The sequence below is a fragment of the Rhizopus microsporus genome (genome assembly GCF_002708625.1).
Source record: "Rhizopus microsporus ATCC 52813 unplaced genomic scaffold scaffold_10, whole genome shotgun sequence".
Lineage (NCBI taxonomy): Eukaryota > Fungi > Mucoromycota > Mucoromycetes > Mucorales > Rhizopodaceae > Rhizopus > Rhizopus microsporus.
This window is the reverse complement of record NW_019671925.1, coordinates 128,021-145,202: the sequence shown is the minus strand read 5'-3', so window position 1 is coordinate 145,202 and position 17,182 is coordinate 128,021. Positions and strand designations below refer to the sequence as shown.

General features: G+C 35.5%; 4 protein-coding genes across 4 annotated transcripts; all 4 read right to left on the bottom strand.

Annotated features, from left to right (window-relative positions):
* Positions 1–2,099: 2,099 nt before the first annotated feature.
* On the bottom strand, positions 2,100–4,492 carry RHIMIDRAFT_181905 (uncharacterized protein; the record flags this gene model as incomplete). Its single annotated transcript, XM_023605798.1, has 6 exons — positions 2,100–2,828; positions 2,890–3,072; positions 3,123–3,646; positions 3,698–4,053; positions 4,108–4,292; positions 4,349–4,492. Coding segments are annotated over 6 exons (2,121 nt in total), but the record flags the coding sequence as incomplete, so codon positions are not given.
* Positions 4,493–6,007: 1,515 nt separating this feature from the next.
* On the bottom strand, positions 6,008–7,301 carry RHIMIDRAFT_285140 (kinase-like protein; the record flags this gene model as incomplete). Its single annotated transcript, XM_023613244.1, has 6 exons — positions 6,008–6,015; positions 6,053–6,185; positions 6,242–6,493; positions 6,552–6,768; positions 6,826–7,207; positions 7,253–7,301. 6 exons carry the CDS (start codon positions 7,299–7,301, stop codon positions 6,008–6,010), a joined length of 1,041 nt encoding a protein of 346 aa, XP_023465284.1.
* Positions 7,302–9,681: 2,380 nt separating this feature from the next.
* RHIMIDRAFT_16059 (uncharacterized protein) lies at positions 9,682–13,143 on the bottom strand. The gene is made up of 2 exons (XM_023605748.1): positions 12,936–13,143; positions 9,682–12,869 (listed from the first exon to the last, which is right to left on the bottom strand). Exons 1-2 carry the CDS (start codon positions 13,078–13,080, stop codon positions 9,982–9,984), a joined length of 3,033 nt encoding a protein of 1,010 aa, XP_023465283.1. The 5' UTR covers positions 13,081–13,143; the 3' UTR covers positions 9,682–9,981.
* A 179-nt stretch (positions 13,144–13,322) lies between these two features.
* Positions 13,323–14,975, bottom strand: RHIMIDRAFT_313824 (uncharacterized protein). The gene is made up of 2 exons (XM_023614895.1): positions 13,788–14,975; positions 13,323–13,737 (listed from the first exon to the last, which is right to left on the bottom strand). Exons 1-2 carry the CDS (start codon positions 14,558–14,560, stop codon positions 13,506–13,508), a joined length of 1,005 nt encoding a protein of 334 aa, XP_023465282.1. The 5' UTR covers positions 14,561–14,975; the 3' UTR covers positions 13,323–13,505.
* Positions 14,976–17,182: the final 2,207 nt, after the last annotated feature.

Below are 17,182 nucleotides of genomic sequence, written 5' to 3'. Positions count from 1 at the left end.
TAATGAAATAGTCTAGATGTGGAGAGAGGAGAGTTCACTAGTTTATTGTTGATGTGAACGAATGCAGCAGTCATAAATCGAAGCTTGCCTACAAAAAAAAGAGAAAAGATGGTGATTTCAATACGTTTATTTATTCTTGCTAGAGCCTGTTACATCTTACTTGGACAACTGCAACAGTTGGATGCACATAGAGGGAAGGAACGTGGTTCTTGACCAAGGCTTTTGAGCTGGAAGCAAAGGGGAGAGAGAAAGAGAAGGGAGTACTTGTGGAGATAATCTAATAAAATGAAATGAAGTACGTACAGTAAGACAAAAACGACTATGAGAGTATGAGATAGCTTGTATATAATATTAATAATTAAATAATCAAAACGAGATCATAACAAAAACAGGTGGTGAATATATAAAGTTGCCGCAATAAAAGAAGCAAAGAGGTAATCGAGAAACATACGAAAACAACGATTTGGGACCTTTTGATTGCTAAAACCTTTTACTTGGTAAAACTACGGATAGCTAATCCTTATTTATGTCTGGGATAAATATACTCTGCAAGAAAGCCTAAAGTAAATGATATATAAAACCATGACAAATAATATTGATTACAGAACGCCAACTTAACACTGTTGTGCAACAACCGGCGGCATAGCAGTGTAGATATCAAGATATCGTGTAACAAAAGTTTGTAACATGTTCTTACGGAGAATTAAAACATCTGGGAGATCATTAAGGTCACTATAAGATTAATAAAAAGTAGTAGTCTATATAAAACAGCAATTTTCATATACGTTGGCCAAAAGTTTTATATTTCAAATATATTCTTTATTTAAATAAGCTGGTCATTTTTATATACATTAACTACAATTTTCTTTTAGCATTTAGGACTGAAGCAAGGACTTTATTGTATCCTCAAATCTATTTTAAGCATTACTTAGCTATCTTGCTCCTTTCTATGAATGTATTTGTTTACCTTTCAGCTCGAGACCTTGATTCTCTTGCTTCATTTTCTAAAAGCCTTCTTAGTTTATTTACATTCTGCTCCATTTGCATGCATTTCATTTGATATGATCTTCTTTCTTCACGTTCTTTTTCTAATGACGCTTCTAAACTCTTCAATCTGCTTTCCATTGTATCATAAGCTATTGTCTTTTCATGCATATCACTTTGGTATTCTAATAGCTCCTTCTGAATCATCTCATATTCAAATTTCATCCTTTCGACTTCTTTGTTTTGTGTCTATAGTTTGAATAGATGAACAGTTAGTTGAAAGTAAACAAGCACGCTTTATCTCTTACGGTAATCTTTTCATTCAGAGTGAATATTTTCTCATCTCTTACTGCTATTTCTTGACTATATTTCGATTCATTCTCTTCTATTACTTGCTGTAACTGTTCAAATTCGCGTACTTTTTCATTCAGCTCTTCTTGTAATTCTTCAGAAGCCCCTTTATCTTCCTCTAGATGTTGTATTTTCTCTTGTAACTCTTGGTTTTCTCTACAGAGTTCGTCACATTGCACCATCAAAGACTCGTTTTCTTCACATTCTTCTTGTATATCTTGATGAATTTTTGACAGCATTACAGCTTGCTCTTCACTAAGTTGCCTTGCTTCAAACAGTTCTCTTTGGGATATTGAAAATGCCTCCTTTGTCTCTTCCAACTCTTGCTCCAATTGTTTGTTCTTTGAAATCCACGAACTCTTCTCCTCTTCCATCTGATGATAGGCAGCTTGCCAGTGTTGCACTTCACTTTCCTGTTTCTCAATATATTTTTGTTGGTTTTGATTCTCTTCCGAAAGTTCATGCAACTGTTCCTGAGTTACAGATAACACCTGCTCCAAGTCTTCAACCTTTTTTTGAATTGCGTTTTCGGCACCAAATGTATACTGAAGGTCTTTTCGTCGGAAATAGACTTTCCATAACTTTGATTTTTGCATACTGACATATACCCGGGCATTTCTTTGAATGGTTCGAATTAGCTGATCTTGTGACTGACGAAGTACCGCCCTACGACGTGCAATCAATCCGAGGCAAGCAGCTTGAATTTTGGTAACAATTTCTGATAGCTTCAAGTCCCTCTGCTTTTCCAGTTCACCCAAAATTCCAGCTTTGAAGAACACTTTAGTTTTACCAAGCTGATAATGTGTTGTATTCAGCAGATTAGGAACGGAATCAAGTATCAACATGCACGCTTTGCGATGATCGCGCTCATTTGACACCAATTCTGGAGCAATGAGTTTATACTGTTCTCGGAATTGCTGAAAGGTCAAACGATTGGGATAGCCAATACGGCAAATACGGATACCTTCGAGAACACCATTACACCGTAATTGATGGAGTACTAACTGAGGTTGAATCTCTCCTGGCCGTTTGCGATCATTAGGTAAGATACAGCGCACAAAATGCGGATGTGTGTTATTCAAAATGTTCATCAGCACCGAAAGCTGTTGCTTATGTTTGTATCCAACTGTATGGAAGTTACCACCGCCTTTTCGCGTCTTAAAGAGTGCTTTACGCACTTCAACAGCAGTACGTGGGGTGTTGTTTGCTGACGTATTAGCATAATCCTTGAATAATGTAGCCACATGAGGATTTGTTGATTCTGAAAATAATCTTGCAATATGTTCATTCAGAGGGTCTTTACCTCGTTCGATCCATCCTGAAGTAGAGTATTTCACGTCACCAGCATAGTGTCTAATAGTAAAGCCTTCATTGTAGATGTCACGTTTGAACCGAGGATTACTAGCATTCTGTTCAACAATTTTGGATAATAGTCGTTCATCTGTTCCTTGAGTAACACATTCGTCTTCAAGGCAGGAAAGGATACCAATAGGCTAAGTTTAATGGCTCTTTTTTTAGTAGAATGTTTTGCATTTTAGAAACACACTGACTTACATTTTTAGCGCTTTCGATCAAGTCAATTGTTGGCTGTAAATCATTGCGATAGTCGAATGAATCATCACATTGAATGTTTTCTTTCTTGTATTCATTTTCTTCAAGTACAAACATGTTTTGATTAAAGAAGTCTTGTAGTTTTTCATTGGTATAGTTTATGCACAATTGTTCAAAACTATTGATCTTTATACAAATAAGCTATAGCTTCATATGAAAACGTATTAAAGATTTACCTTGAAAATTTCAAATCCTGCAATATCCAATACACCAATAAATCGCTCTCCCTCAGAAGCAAGCATCCCTTCTAATGATCTTGGCCCATCAATAGCCATATTTATGCGACTCACAAGATGACCAAAATTTCTTTCATATAGTACTTTTGTCAGAGCATCCAAGTGGTCTTTGACTTGACTTGGCGATTTACTTTGACTAACCCATTCGTTACCAGCTCTGATCTGCGGTTCCATTAAATGCTTCTTAAACAACAGAGGTGATACACCTAATATTTCGCAGGCTAATTCATAATTTGTAATATCTACTCTTCCAAAATGATTGCTAACAACAATATTTCCCAAATAAAGGATAGCAACAACTATACGAAAGAAGTTCAATCGTTCTTCAAAGGTGATGCCCATGATATCCATAGATTGTACCAATTTGTTATACTCTGCTGCATCATCTACGCCCTGAATTGTATGATTTGAGTTTTTTGTATAGTTAAAGTCAGCGGGACACTTTTGATCAATGTGCAGTGTAGCTATAAAGGCCGTTATTATATATTATGTATACGTATATATAGCTGAATTACCTTTCATATCCTGATTAGCGCTTAACAGCTGATAAAATATATGGTAGTTTCTCTCTTCTAATGTCTGTGTATGTACTCTTGATGTTTCCAGTAGATACCAATCAATAAAGGTACCACGTATGTCACCATTTCTGTTAAAGATAATTCGAATAAATTTGCCAAATCTAGATGAATTGTTGTTTCTTATAGTTTGGGCATTGCCAAACGCTTCTAATATAGGATTCGCTTGTAGGATCTGTTCTTCCAACTTTGAAGGTTTGTCAGAGGTAAACCCATTACTTCCATTCCCGGCAATAGTAGCCAAGTATTGAATGACGATCTTTGTATTTTCAGTCTTTCCTGCACCTGATTCTCCACTTGTAAATAAAAGTTAGCAGCTTTGATCATGATTGTAATCATTTTTCCCTTACGTGATAAGTATGGATTGATTCTCTTTTTCATGAAGCATATTATAAAACGCATGATCGGCTATAGCATATATATGAGGGGGAGCTTCGCCTCTTCTTTTCTTCCGGTAATGCTTGATGATCTCTGAGGAATATATGGGAAGGTTTCTGTATGGATTAACAGCCACCAAGAAAAGACCAGAATACGTCTAAGTTTTGCTGGCATATTAGCAAGTTCAATCAGAATATTGCGAAATTAGCTTACATATATATTATTTTGTCTGTATCTTTGAGTTAGATTATGCACCACAGCTGCTTCATGCAAATATAATAACTCTGCCATGTCTTCTACTTGATCTAACTTGGGAGGATTCATCATATAGACTTTATCTCTGGGTATTTTTTCTTCCTATTTGATGGGTTAATGTAACATGTCATGTCTACTTATCTGTATTCTTACCTTGTATCCATCCTCGTATTCAACTAATACCATATCATTAAATGATTTATCATCAACAACCCTCACTTTAACAAATGCCTCAGGAGAATCCTTTTGTTCAATCCATGCCCACTTTTGCAAGTTGAATCCCGCGTCATGATCACTCGCAGCTAGAGGTGTATGTTTATGGTATACTTCGATGCCATGACTATGAAGAATAGTTCCTGATTGATTAATAGTTGTGATCATTCTTTTTAAGATAGTTTGTGAACAAAAAGAAGAAAGTGTTGGTGCCTGTTTTTTCTTTTATTATTTATAAAAGCTTAAAATGAAAACAAGTTACTATAAATGGTAGTGGGCTATTAAAGGTACTTTTGTTTATTGTAAATGTCAGCTTTGTAGGGTGAATTTACATTGAAGGACATATATAGTGGTAGTATTTGATATTGAATATAAGCGCAGTATAGATGCAAGATTGACTTTCTTTTACAATATAAACCATAGCTAGATCGTATTTTATTAATGAATTTCTGGATGTGTGTACAATATCGTGTCATAAGCTAACTATACATATAAATAAACTTTATTTAGGTATTGCTGGTAAGTCTGTTGGAATAGGTGGAGGTAAATAGGTAGGAGGGGGAAGAGGATTGGATAAAGCATTGAGATTAGTTAATCGAGGTATACTTGACATACGCGTAGGAGGCTGCTGTTGCTGTTGCTGTTGCTGTTGTTGTTGTTGGCGATTAATAGAGTTAATAGTAAGGCTTGAGTTTGTATTTGATTTACTAGAAGAAGGGTCATGCAGTGTTTGCGAACTGATGGTCGATGTCACTGAAGCTGAATACTTAGCACGACTGCTGTTGTTATTGTTGTTCATTATTATGGTCGAGGTTCCAATAGCCGCAGCAGACGCTATTAAAGGGTATTCACAGTTGTCGGGTGAATGTGCCAATGGAAAGCTATCAGCTTCTGAAGAAGAAATACTTAATCTATATCCTATAGAATATATATCATGATGCGTTCTTTTTATTGCCATCGCTATCTTATTCTAATACCTACTATTATGACTAGTGTGATGCTGGGTTAATGGAGGAGGTCTGCTAGGTGGAGGATTACCACCGTGCTCTAATATATAGTTATCTCTTGCTTTAACGGCATCAGTTGGAAATCCATCAGCAATAGTCCCATGTCCTAATAAGCCAGAAGGTGGTCTCCATTCATTTGATTTATCTTTACCTAACCCCGCTTTTGCAGATCTGGCTAATTCTTCCAATTTTAAAATATCTGCAGCAGTTAGCGGTGTAGGCGGCTTTTGGTTGAGATAATCTAGTACACTTGCTTTATAAGTGCCTCCAGCTTTTCTAGTAGGGTGGCCAGTTGTCTTATTCATCTTTTGAGCCCAGTGTCTCTGCTCAGCTAACTTTTTTCTATTTTCGTTTTCTTCTGGTTTGCTATAGTCGTAAGTTAAGAATTTGTCTTCCATCAGCTGTCTTTCTGGATTTTGTTCGACTAGTTCTGGATCTCCACTTATTTGAAGGCTTTTATCTGAGCAAGAAACACCTGCACTGCGTTTAGGATTCTTCTTTTTAACTTTAAGTGGGTTATTCTCTAATAATATTTCCTCTAATTCATGAGTTGGATCAAAGTTGGCCTTTTTATTCTATTCAAGCAAAGAAATGTTATGATGGATGACTTGTTTATCATGTAAAATCTTACGTCAGGTACAAAAGGTGGATCAACTTGTTTTAATCTTAATTTTTCCCAATCCATACCAACAAACCAAGGATGAGCCATTAGTCTGTCAAATCCTTGTTTGCCGTTGCCAATACGACGATCGACATCACGAGTGAGTAGAGATTTTATAAAGTCTATAGCTGTTGATGATACTTTATGATGATGTGGAAATGTGACTGGATCATGTAGAATTGCTTGCTGTAAAGCGTCGTTTGTTTTTCCTCTGAATGGTCTCTATTGATAATGTAATTAAAAAATCTAGACAGTAATAAAATGAGTTTAAATGCCTTACTTTGCCAAATAATAGTTCATAACAGACGACGCCCATTGACCACCAATCAACAGAAGTGAGGTAACCTCTCTTTAATAATACTTCAGGTGCAATATAGGCAAAACTACCTGCAACCGAAGTCAGAGGCTTTGAACCAGTTATCATTGTTGCGATATTAAAATCTGTTAAATGAGCATGACCCTTTTCATCCAGCAAGATATTATCTGGCTTAAGGTCACTAATAATAATATTAAGGTGAATATAAAATTTTAAATATATAGATATAAATAGTTACCGATGAATAATATTCAATGAATGTAAATAGTGTAAGCCCAAGGCAACTTCAGCAGCATAGAATCGGACATATTCTTCAGGCATAACACCTAATCTATCCAAATGAAATCTTAAATCACCACCAAGCATTAAATCGAGAACCATGAATAGATTTTCATCATCTTGAAATGCATATCTCATATTTACAATCAGGTTACAATCAATTTGTTCCAATAATTTTCTTTCAGAAATAATATTTTCAACCGCTTTCATTTGGATACATTTTGTCTTGTTGATGTATTTTAAAGCATATAGTTTCTTGGTGCTTTTATGTTGAACTACTCTGACTTTACCAAAGGCACCTTTTCCAACAGATCTTAATAGTGTAAAATGTGACAAGTCGACTATAGAATATAAGTAAATTATTATATCATGACCATCATATATACCTTCTCCATCAAGATCTAAAGAATCTTCTCTACAACACACAACACCCATTTATTTTATGTTTCTTTACTTTATATATGATTAATCATATACAAATAAGAAAACAAACCATATTCCCTGTGGACATTTTTTTTTCTTTTTCATAAATCATAGTAACCACCGCTGTTCGGTTGTACTACCACCGGTATTCTTCCATCTCAGACGTATTGCCCGGCCCGTATGATTATAGGCCACTTTATTTCTGTCCTACCGCCTGCGTTTAATTGTGTTACTATCTTTCATTGCATTGCACCGTATGATTTCTTTTTGATGTATAGTTGAACCATATGGTTGACCAACGAAAAATCAAGCTACATTATGTAACAGATATATTTACTAATTACCTGTGAATCTTGTCCTTTTATACCTTGAAAAGAAAAAAAAAATATAAAGTGACACTCTTGAAACTACACTAGTTTAGATATATCATATCTCCATATGGCTGTAACTATGCATACGTTATTGTGAGTCTATTCCTAACAATTTTGTGCAAAGATGGCCATCGCTATGGATACGATTGAAGTCACAAAGGTTATTCTTGCCCATCAGCTATTTATTATTTCTTCCATATAGAGCACCATGACATTATTGCATTAATTCTATATATATACTACAAACATTATTTTTTCAAACGTTGATATTTCTTAACTGAGAGTAATACTTTATTACTCACGACTCGCGTTATACAGTACATGTATAAAATTGTGACTTTTACTATCTACGCGATGGTTTATATGCATGCTTTGTCTTCTTTTTTTTTGCAGAGGTGCTGCTATAGAATCTAGTAACTGTGGAAGATATATGAAGAGATGGTTGAAAGTAGGGTCCACGGTCTCCCCTCCTTTTTCTTTCAACTTGCCTGGTCTTTTTTAGACTTCTCATTTGACCTAGCTGCCGATATTCCTGATACAACTGGGTACCTTTATACATGTTGACCTGATGTGGTTCTTCGGCTTTCATAGGATAGCAAAGAAATTCATATGCTTTGCAGATCCATCAGTCATAAGTCAGATTGGATTAAGGGTGATAATAAAAGAAGAGATTTCAATGTTTCTTATAATTTTGATAATGTATTAAAGAGTAGACATTGGTGCGAAAAATAAAATATGCGATCGTAAAGAAAAACATTTATTAAGATTATTCCCAAAAGCCAGTGTATGTAAAGAAAACCTAAAAGAGAAGAAAAAAAAGGTCAGCAACGATGCCAAAAGACTTCTAAAGGTTCTGATTGCTGCTGTGACGACATTCTTCAGGTCGGCCATTGACCATCAGAACAAGGGACCAGGCACCCATAAAAACCATCAGACCATCAAATACCAAGCAGCCTGCAAAGACCCGCAGTAGCAGACGTACCGTTGGGGTATGCATTAGCTAAGCCTTGTCAATTGTCAACTAGCTTATGCACCCCTTTGCGCCAACCAGACAGCAGGAAGCATCGTTAACAATCTGTCACAGCTGTGATCACAGATAACTTGCTCCCAACTAACTACTTAGCCCCTGTAAAGATTCCAATCGAATGTCCATAACTCTCCTTTTGGCTACCTGAAAGCCTCCAGTTGAGTGATAAAACGAACGACCGTTGTCAGTCCAGGACACGTGCTGAGCATCATAGAAAGAGATTGCATAGAAATCCTTGAACACACAGTCATCGCCTTACTGAGTAAGTTTATAAAAACTTACATTGACCAAAAAGAACAGCCAAAAGAATCATCAGAAGGAACCAAAAAGAGTAGAAGAAAAAAAAAAAGCAGAAGGAGAAAAGAAAGAGAGAAAAAGGGAAGAGAGCAAATTTCTCTCTTTTTATACCTTCTTGTTTATTTCTATTTCGTTTTGTGCTATAAGTACTTAAAGAAATTAAGGTTGGAGGCATGAAAATAAGGTTTACGTTTGAAAGTAGTACTGTTTCAGCCCATGTTTATCTTTCTCTTTTTTTTTTTTTTTTTTTTTTTTTTTTTTTTTACTTTCTTGAATGTTCATTAAATACTTGTAAAGGGTAAAATTACCACTTTTTTCTCTTTTTTAAAAAAAGTCTAAGAAATATACGAATGTACAATAACTAATTCGCATAGTGTTACTACTTTCATGCATTGTTTAGAAGCTATCTTTAAACACGTGTTTTTATATAAACATTAAAACATTACAAAATTATTAAAAGCACAGCGTTGATAGAAAAAATAAAGACTATATAATTTGACAATTCAAAAGACTGTCTATACTGTTTAGTCTACATTTCATATCATTTTGTCTTGATTTTAATGATTAAGGGGTGAGTAACACAGTGCCTTTTTTTTAGTCCAGATTCAGTTTGTAATCAATGTTACCATTGTATTTAATCTCTTCTCTACTCTCTTTATCTTCTTATTCTCTTTTTGTATCTTTTATTTAATGTAAAAAAAAAAAAGGATATGATTAACGCTGTATGCAGTCTTGATTTTTATTTCGATTGTATATGATTTGTGCTACTTTATCTTGGCCAAAAGCTATGCTTTTATGCAAAAGAAAAAGACATCTATATCTATATATATTGAAAGAAATCACTTGTGAGAGCAGCCGCTGTATTTATACAAAGACACTGGTGTCCCCTCCAAGGTTAGGATAGTATGTAAACAGTGTAGATAGCCTCTTTATAAATTACTTTATACATTTATTTTTACAATTTTAAATAATTACGGTGATATCACCGTGAGATACTCTAGTATGTAGTATTCTTTGTAAAGTCTTGCCATGATACTAAATTATTTATCTTGTTATTCCAAACTGTAGATGAGTCAGGAGTACTTGGTATTGATTGGTATTCTTGAAAAGCATCCTTTGCAGCATTCAGTTTGTTGTTCCTTAACATGGTATCTAAAACAGCATAGTAACTGCGTACTAGTAAAGCAAAAGGTTTGTTTGTGTCTGGATTTATTCGCAGGGGAGAAGACCAGAGGTATTCCACAGTTTCATCATCATTCATCAAATGTGCTGCCCATATCATTGTATCAAATGTATAGACCGTAGGATGTATTCGCTCTTCACTTGCCATGTCTTTAAATGTCATTATCGCTAAAGGATACCAATGCTTGTCAGCTGCAAAACCAGTCAACAGTGTATTGTAGTTGTGACTATTTAAAATTTCTGGCTTGTAGCCTTTACAGTCTTTCCAAAGTGTCCATGCAGCCGTGAGGTTTTTCATTTGGATATGTGCTAATAGTAATGCTGAGATAGCCTGAGAGTCAAGCCAATTTTTTCTTTTAAGCTGCTCATATATCGTATTAATCTTGTTGGTATAACTTTCAAGGCTTTCTCGGAGATTCTCTTCCTGTTGGAAAGAATGCTCAGACGACTCTATCATGAACGCTGCGTCACTACCATATGCACTGGCTAAAAGAGTAAGCGAGGCTGTGTCCATGGATATACCAGAGCTTTGAATACTCTCTAGTAATTCAATGGCTCTTTTGCCACTGTCTTTTGCAGGGTAATGTAAAAATGCCTCTGCCAGAATGGTGTAAATGACAAGATCTGCGGTTACGTTACTATCTAGCATTTCTCGAAACAGTCCATGTGCCTTATCGTATTCAGCTGATTCCACATAGGCTTTGATCAGAGGTGCATAGTTGATAGCACTAGGTATAACTTTATAGGGTGGACCTGACATCATTCTTAAAATATCTTGTGCTTTGTCTAGTTTCCCAATATTACTGTAGCCATATATTAAATGTGAGAAAATAAAGGTGTTGGGTTTAATGCCGGAATCCATCATTGCCTTGTATATCGATTCTGCTTTGATCATATCTCCTCGATAAGAAGCATTGCGAATTTCCAGCGCAAAAGTTAAGATATCTGGTCGAACATTAGAGGTATCTAAGCTGTTCATAACTAACTCTAATGTCTTGTTGAATCTTGCTTTTTTTGCTTTATAGAACCGACCACTGGTTTGTAATAATGTATTATAAGTTCGCGTTGTTGGTGCTGGATGCTCACTAATATCGCTTCCGGTATATAGATTTCGATCGAGGGTGTCTAAAAAGTTTTCGAAACTGGTATCTAAACTTTGTGAATTTCTTGTTTGCATTTGAAGCAAGATGTTTTTAGAAACGGTATCCAAACTAACTCCTGTTGTCAAGATCGAATCTAGATGTGGGGTGATAAGATGAGCAAATTGTGGATATTTCCCTGAGCATTTTAACAGAATGTTATAAATATAGCTATTGACAGGGATTCCTTTCTTCTTCATGACATCAAGATATTTTAAACTTTCTTCAACAGCGCCTTGATTAGCATAGTAGGAGATGAAGCTACCATATGTTGTCGTATCTGGGTCAAGCTTAAGGGTAACCATGTCATTATACATCTGAAGGGCTTGCTCTAATCTTCCATTTGAGAGATGATGGTTTATCAAGATATTAAATGTGTATGCGTCCGGTAAAACCTTTTTCTGCTGCTTAAAAGATTCAACTTGTGCTGTACTCTGTTTGCCACATCCACAGTTCCCGCAGCCACCTTTTCTCTCTGGAAGTGCCAGCATTCCCATGATTGCGTCTATATGTTCTACATGATTGGCAGCAGTATAACATTTTAAAAGAGTGTTGATCATTTCTGTATCCATTCTGTATCCTAAGCAATTCATTACATTTTGTAAACTGGACACTGACTGAACAATTGCTTTAACTTCTTCTGTTTCCTTCATCCGCATATAATGACCAGCTTGTTCCGCTAAACCGTCAATGACATTTTTAAAGGTTCGTGCATTTGGCTCAAACGCAGATGCTGCCAATCTTTCTAGCCATTTGTTGGCAATCTCTCTATCCTTTGCTGTTCTGCACTCCTTTAAGAATCCGTTCAACAAAATATTGTAGGTCATTCTGTTGGGCGGCGTTTTCATCCTCGAAAGAACTTTCTCTGCTCCCGGTAGATCTTGCAGCTTGATCTTGGCAGCCAGCATTAGGTTATACGATGATGTCTTTGGTGTCAAGTTTTTTCGTATCATCTCTGTTTCCAGTGATTCCATCTTTGAGTAATAGCGCTTTTTGACTATGTCGCTTTCGTATTTAAAACGACGAACATACATAGCAAGCATTTCATTATAAATATCCACACAAATTTCGTCCTGGCAGTGTTGTGACATATTTCTAAACAGTGTCTCTGCTCGCCGAAGTTGATTCAATTTACCATACATTTCAATGAGCATACAAAAATCGCGTTTATCCCATAGATTATGTCTGATGGCAGATCTCTTGACCAGTCCCACGAGCGCTTCCAGTCTTGTCACATACAGTTCTCCAATTTTCCCAAAATTAAGTGAGAATCGAGCATAATTGCTGTAAATGTCTGAATAAAGAGATTCCAACAACATGTGTGCTGTAGCTCGAGGCATGGGGTGCTCAGATAAAGGTAAAATAGATTTATCAAATAGTTTCCATGCTTTGGCTGTATCCCCAGAAGAGAGATGAGAGTGGATAGACAGAAGGATCGGTGAATCTAATTTATTGATCTTGGAGGAAATATGAACTGGAATCTTTCTTTTTGTAGCTGCCTTTTGGTGTTGAATAAAAGCGTGGTCGATATCTGACAGATAGTTTTGGATGCTCATAGATTCTTCTAAAAAAGGTAAGCAAAGCAAAAATGATTAGAGAATGCATGCAATGAAAATCTTTGATCCATTACCCTTTTTGGTTCCTGTCGACAGATTTGCTATGGATCTAAACTGACAGCTATGTACAAATGGAGAAAATCTTGGCTGTTGTGGGAGGTGGTGATTAATATGTTGCCTCACACCTGAATGTAGCTGTCGACATCCTAAGCGAACCATTAGGGGAAAAGGATGTAGAGGTTGGATTGACAAATTCTAAAAAAAGTGGGCAGTCAAATGTTAATAGGAACCCCAGCCTCAGAACCTGGGATTATAAAAAAAATTGGCTTATATTTAAACTTTAAACACAGCATGGGGGATACTGTTGAACTGGCCTAATCTCAGTTTGTTGTTTCATAAATCAACATCATTAACAGCTGACGAGATGAAATGGATTAAGAGGCACTTTCTGTATGCTTTATTTTTCTTTCATCTTTCTTAATTGGTTAGAATATCTACCTGGTATAGTGTCTCTTCACTCTATTTGGATAAAATGTTGATATTCTGTAATTTTATTAATAAAAAAACAAAGATAAGCACACAGAAAAAGTGAGAAATATACATCATCATGCAAAAAAAAAGGTATCGTAATGCTTGTTTTCTAGTTAAGATCTACTAGGTACATTGTTCATTTGCCTCTGAAGATTATCTATTTGCTCTTGTAGTCCTGAGACGTATTCCTTTGTGTACTGTTTCACCCAGGTAGCAAGTGCAGTGGATAAGCATGGACTTTCATCGCTATATGAAATTGTAGATAGTGGCACGTTGCTATTCGAAGTACTTTGAAGGTCCTTATCATCTGGATTTGCCAGCACCTTTAGGATTTCGGAATGGTTCCTAATACATATACTGTAAGCATATATGATTCTAGATATAATTCAACTTACTGTAATATGTCATTGATATGATCAAATTGTGCATTCAGTTTCTCCAAGTGCTCCTTACAGAAGAGCTCGCCTCGTGTGTAGGCTGGTATCATGATATTATTAACTTCATCTAGTATCTTATCAACACGTTCTTCATCAATTTGTATTTGTGAGTCTTTCTTTTGGCGATGTCTGTTTTCTCTAATTGCTTTCAATATTTTTACATCAGCATCACAAACGCAGCTTTCAGCGTATGAATTGTTGTCACCCCAAACAAGTCTTTCTAGCCTGTGCCAACCATCCACCTGCGTCGACATATAATCATCGATTGCGTCTTGTAGACAATAGCTCAATGCGTTGTTGATTAAGTTATCTAAGCTCTTTCTTTTCTCCTTCTCTTCTTTAACAGAAAGTAGTCCTAAGAGCTTCCTGACTACCTCATCAGCAATTTGAGCTCTAACTTTCTGTGGTTGATGAAAATACTTTGCTTTATCCCAAAGTTTGTTGAGTTCTTTTATAAAGTGATCGTAATCTGTTGGATCACGTATCGTTTCTGGTAAATTCTTGATTTCGCGAACAATACTCCATAGTTTCTGTTTCCATTCATTAAATTCTTTCCTATTCATTTTTTCTTCCTGTAGTTGTTTGAGACTTTCATTCAAATTCTTCAAACGTCTATTCGTGTGTATCTGAACAGGTGTAACTTCTGCGGCAAGATCATTTTGAATAGAACTTGACAGTGTTTTCAGCTTCTTCACGGGCAGTGTCATATCATCTGTCATAGTTGAAGCCATGCGTTTTTCATTCTTTCGTAACCTAAAACCTGTTATTTCCTGTCTTTGATGATAATTACTTACTCTTGACTTGTTCTATAATAATCTCTTTTGGCATGAGTCAAGTGTTCACCTAAAAGGCAAGTGAATACAACTTTGAAAAGGATCCATGATAAAAAAGGGTTACAGTTTTACATAGTCTTTTAGAATAATTGGGGTCAAGTCGTCGTTTGACTGGAAGCCTTTGTAGTTGTTTAGCCAAGTTTTCAAAATAGTCTCTCTTGTTGGTTTTATCTATGTTGGATAGTGTTGTCAAACAAAGAGGGGTCAATCTAAAATAGACAATATGAGTATTTTCTTTCTTTCTTTTTTCTTTTGACAGTACACTCCTGGCTTTGATCCAGTGGAATCTGTCTTCTTTTGTTCCACCATTAGTATAAAGGAAAAAAAAAAAAAAAAAAAGTCCTCTCTCCACACACCTGGCTTTTTTTTTATTGTGTTTTAGCTGAGTTGTTACCACACTACAGCACTATATGAAAACACCATTTCCGTAAATTGATTGCACAAATACAAATGGCCAACATTGCATACACCAGAAAATAGGCTGATGCTACGGCGTGCTTCTTCTCTTATACATGTAAGGAGCTGGAATATCCTTTAATGTTAAATACGAATTTATCATAATTGCACGTGAATTGCCTTGGTTCATTTGTTGATAGCACCTGACAACATAAATAAAAGACTTTCTTTTATCTCTTTCTTTCTTGAAGAGAAACAAATGAAGATGATGATTTTATAAATTCATGTTTAGTGTGGTGCACAGGTAAAGGATAGAAGAAGCTCTCATAGCACTAGTCTAACTTCTGATGCGTGTCGTGTTCACCTAAAGTTAAGGACTGTAATTTTATTCATGTTCTTTTTTCTTTTTTTTTTTTTTTTTACAAAAGGCGTTGTTGACAATTTAACAGCAACGCTTGTCCGATTACAGTTCCATATCGATCAAAACAAGAACAGTGGTTGACTCATAGTTAGTACGTTCGAAAAACTCCATCAAATGAACTAGTGGAGATGAGGGCCAGACTGTTACAAAGCAGGGTTGATCGATTGCATGACAGGGTTTTAGTAGGCCGTGTATATGTCTCTGTCTCATCATTTGCTTCTGATGAATTCAAAAAAAGAGACAAAAAAGGAAAGTGCGATGTGATAAATATGTTGAACAATGTGGATGGAAACAAACATGTGTTTGCAACAACATTAAAATTCTTTTATTAGACTTCGAACAAAGAAGTATGCCTGGCGGCGGTCAACCATGCAGATCAGTCGGCAAGCATCAGTGATATTAAGAACTTGTCAGGTTGCATAGTCCAGAAAAAAGCTTTGTGTGAATTAGCCACTAAGAGTTTTTACGAAAGGCAAGAGTCTCGAAAATTATCATTGATAATTTACCGTGGAAGAACGAAGCGACAATCCTGACAAGACAACAAACAATGACCGAAGCGACGGTATTGAGCGCTTTTAATTATAGGGCCTCCTGCATCAAAAGTTCAACGTAAAATAAAAATTATGATAATAAAATGGAGGTGGAAATTTTGCTCTTCCTTTTCTGTTCCTCCTGTCTAATTATCAAGTTTCTTTCTGCTAAAGCCATTTCCTATTGTTATAGAAATTAGATGAGAATCGAATCATATATATATATATATTTGGTTTAATGCTGTAATTTTATCGACTATCCAGTGTGGTTTTTATGTAGCTTGTTCGTTTATATTCACTTGCACACTCCTCATTTCTCGTCTTTATGAAATAAATTATATATTTATAATAGTGTTCAATTGCTATAGTGTCGTATCCGAACATAATTCACGCTTATTGAAACTAAGGAAATTACCCTTACAATAACACTTGCTAGTACATAACATCAGATGTCACAATAATAAAACTAGGAAACCCTTAATTAAGCTACTCTATCCCAGAGCAGCCGTTAGACCTATGTCAACTATAGTCCCACAGTAAACTTAATAGTATAAATAAGAACCACTCTTTATCAATAAAAAGGATTAATTCAGTCTTACTGTATCTTATTGTCTCTTATTACTTTTATATTATCACAAAGTCACTATGTTTTCTTCTGCTAACTGGTTTGGTTTTGAGCTATTTGTTTAATTTAAGGACAACTCTATCCATTTTAGATTGGTTATCATTTATACATGTAGATTTATATTATAAATTATCGTTCTTTGATCATAGATGACTTCTTAGAGTTCTTCTTTTAGAAGACACTTGTATTTGTGCTGACCAATTGTTGATCTGAGAGCTAAAACCTAAGCACAAAAGCAGGAGAGGATTTATTCCGAGGGACCTTTTTTAAACTTTTAATGCAATAAGCGGTAATTTCTACTCCCGTTCTATTGTTATGTCATTGTGAAGTTTCATCTCATTGTATTCATTGGCTCTCTACGTGTCTCAGTGCAGCTTAAGCTTTATTACATAATTTATTATTTATTATGTCTAGCTTATAACAATAATAATCTATTTCATAAAGACATCTTTAGATCTGAAGTAAGGGAGTACAAAAACCCTGATATGGTAAGTAAGCTTGTTGTATAATATCCATATTTTTCATTATTCTGTGTACCCTTTCCTCCT

Bases quoted from the DNA above. Each gene is read 5' to 3' on its own strand.
- RHIMIDRAFT_16059 (XM_023605748.1), bottom strand. From the start codon at position 13,080: ATGGTTCGCTTAGGATGTCGACAGCTACATTCAGGTGTGAGGCAACAT. The intron at 12,870-12,935 runs GTAATGGATCAA...TACCTTTTTTAG, and splicing joins GTCGACAGGAACCAAAAAGG to AAGAATCTATGAGCATCCAA.
- RHIMIDRAFT_313824 (XM_023614895.1), bottom strand. From the start codon at position 14,560: ATGGCTTCAACTATGACAGATGATATGACACTGCCCGTGAAGAAGCTG. The intron at 13,738-13,787 runs GTAAGTTGAATT...TATATGTATTAG, and splicing joins CATATCAATGACATATTACA to GAACCATTCCGAAATCCTAA.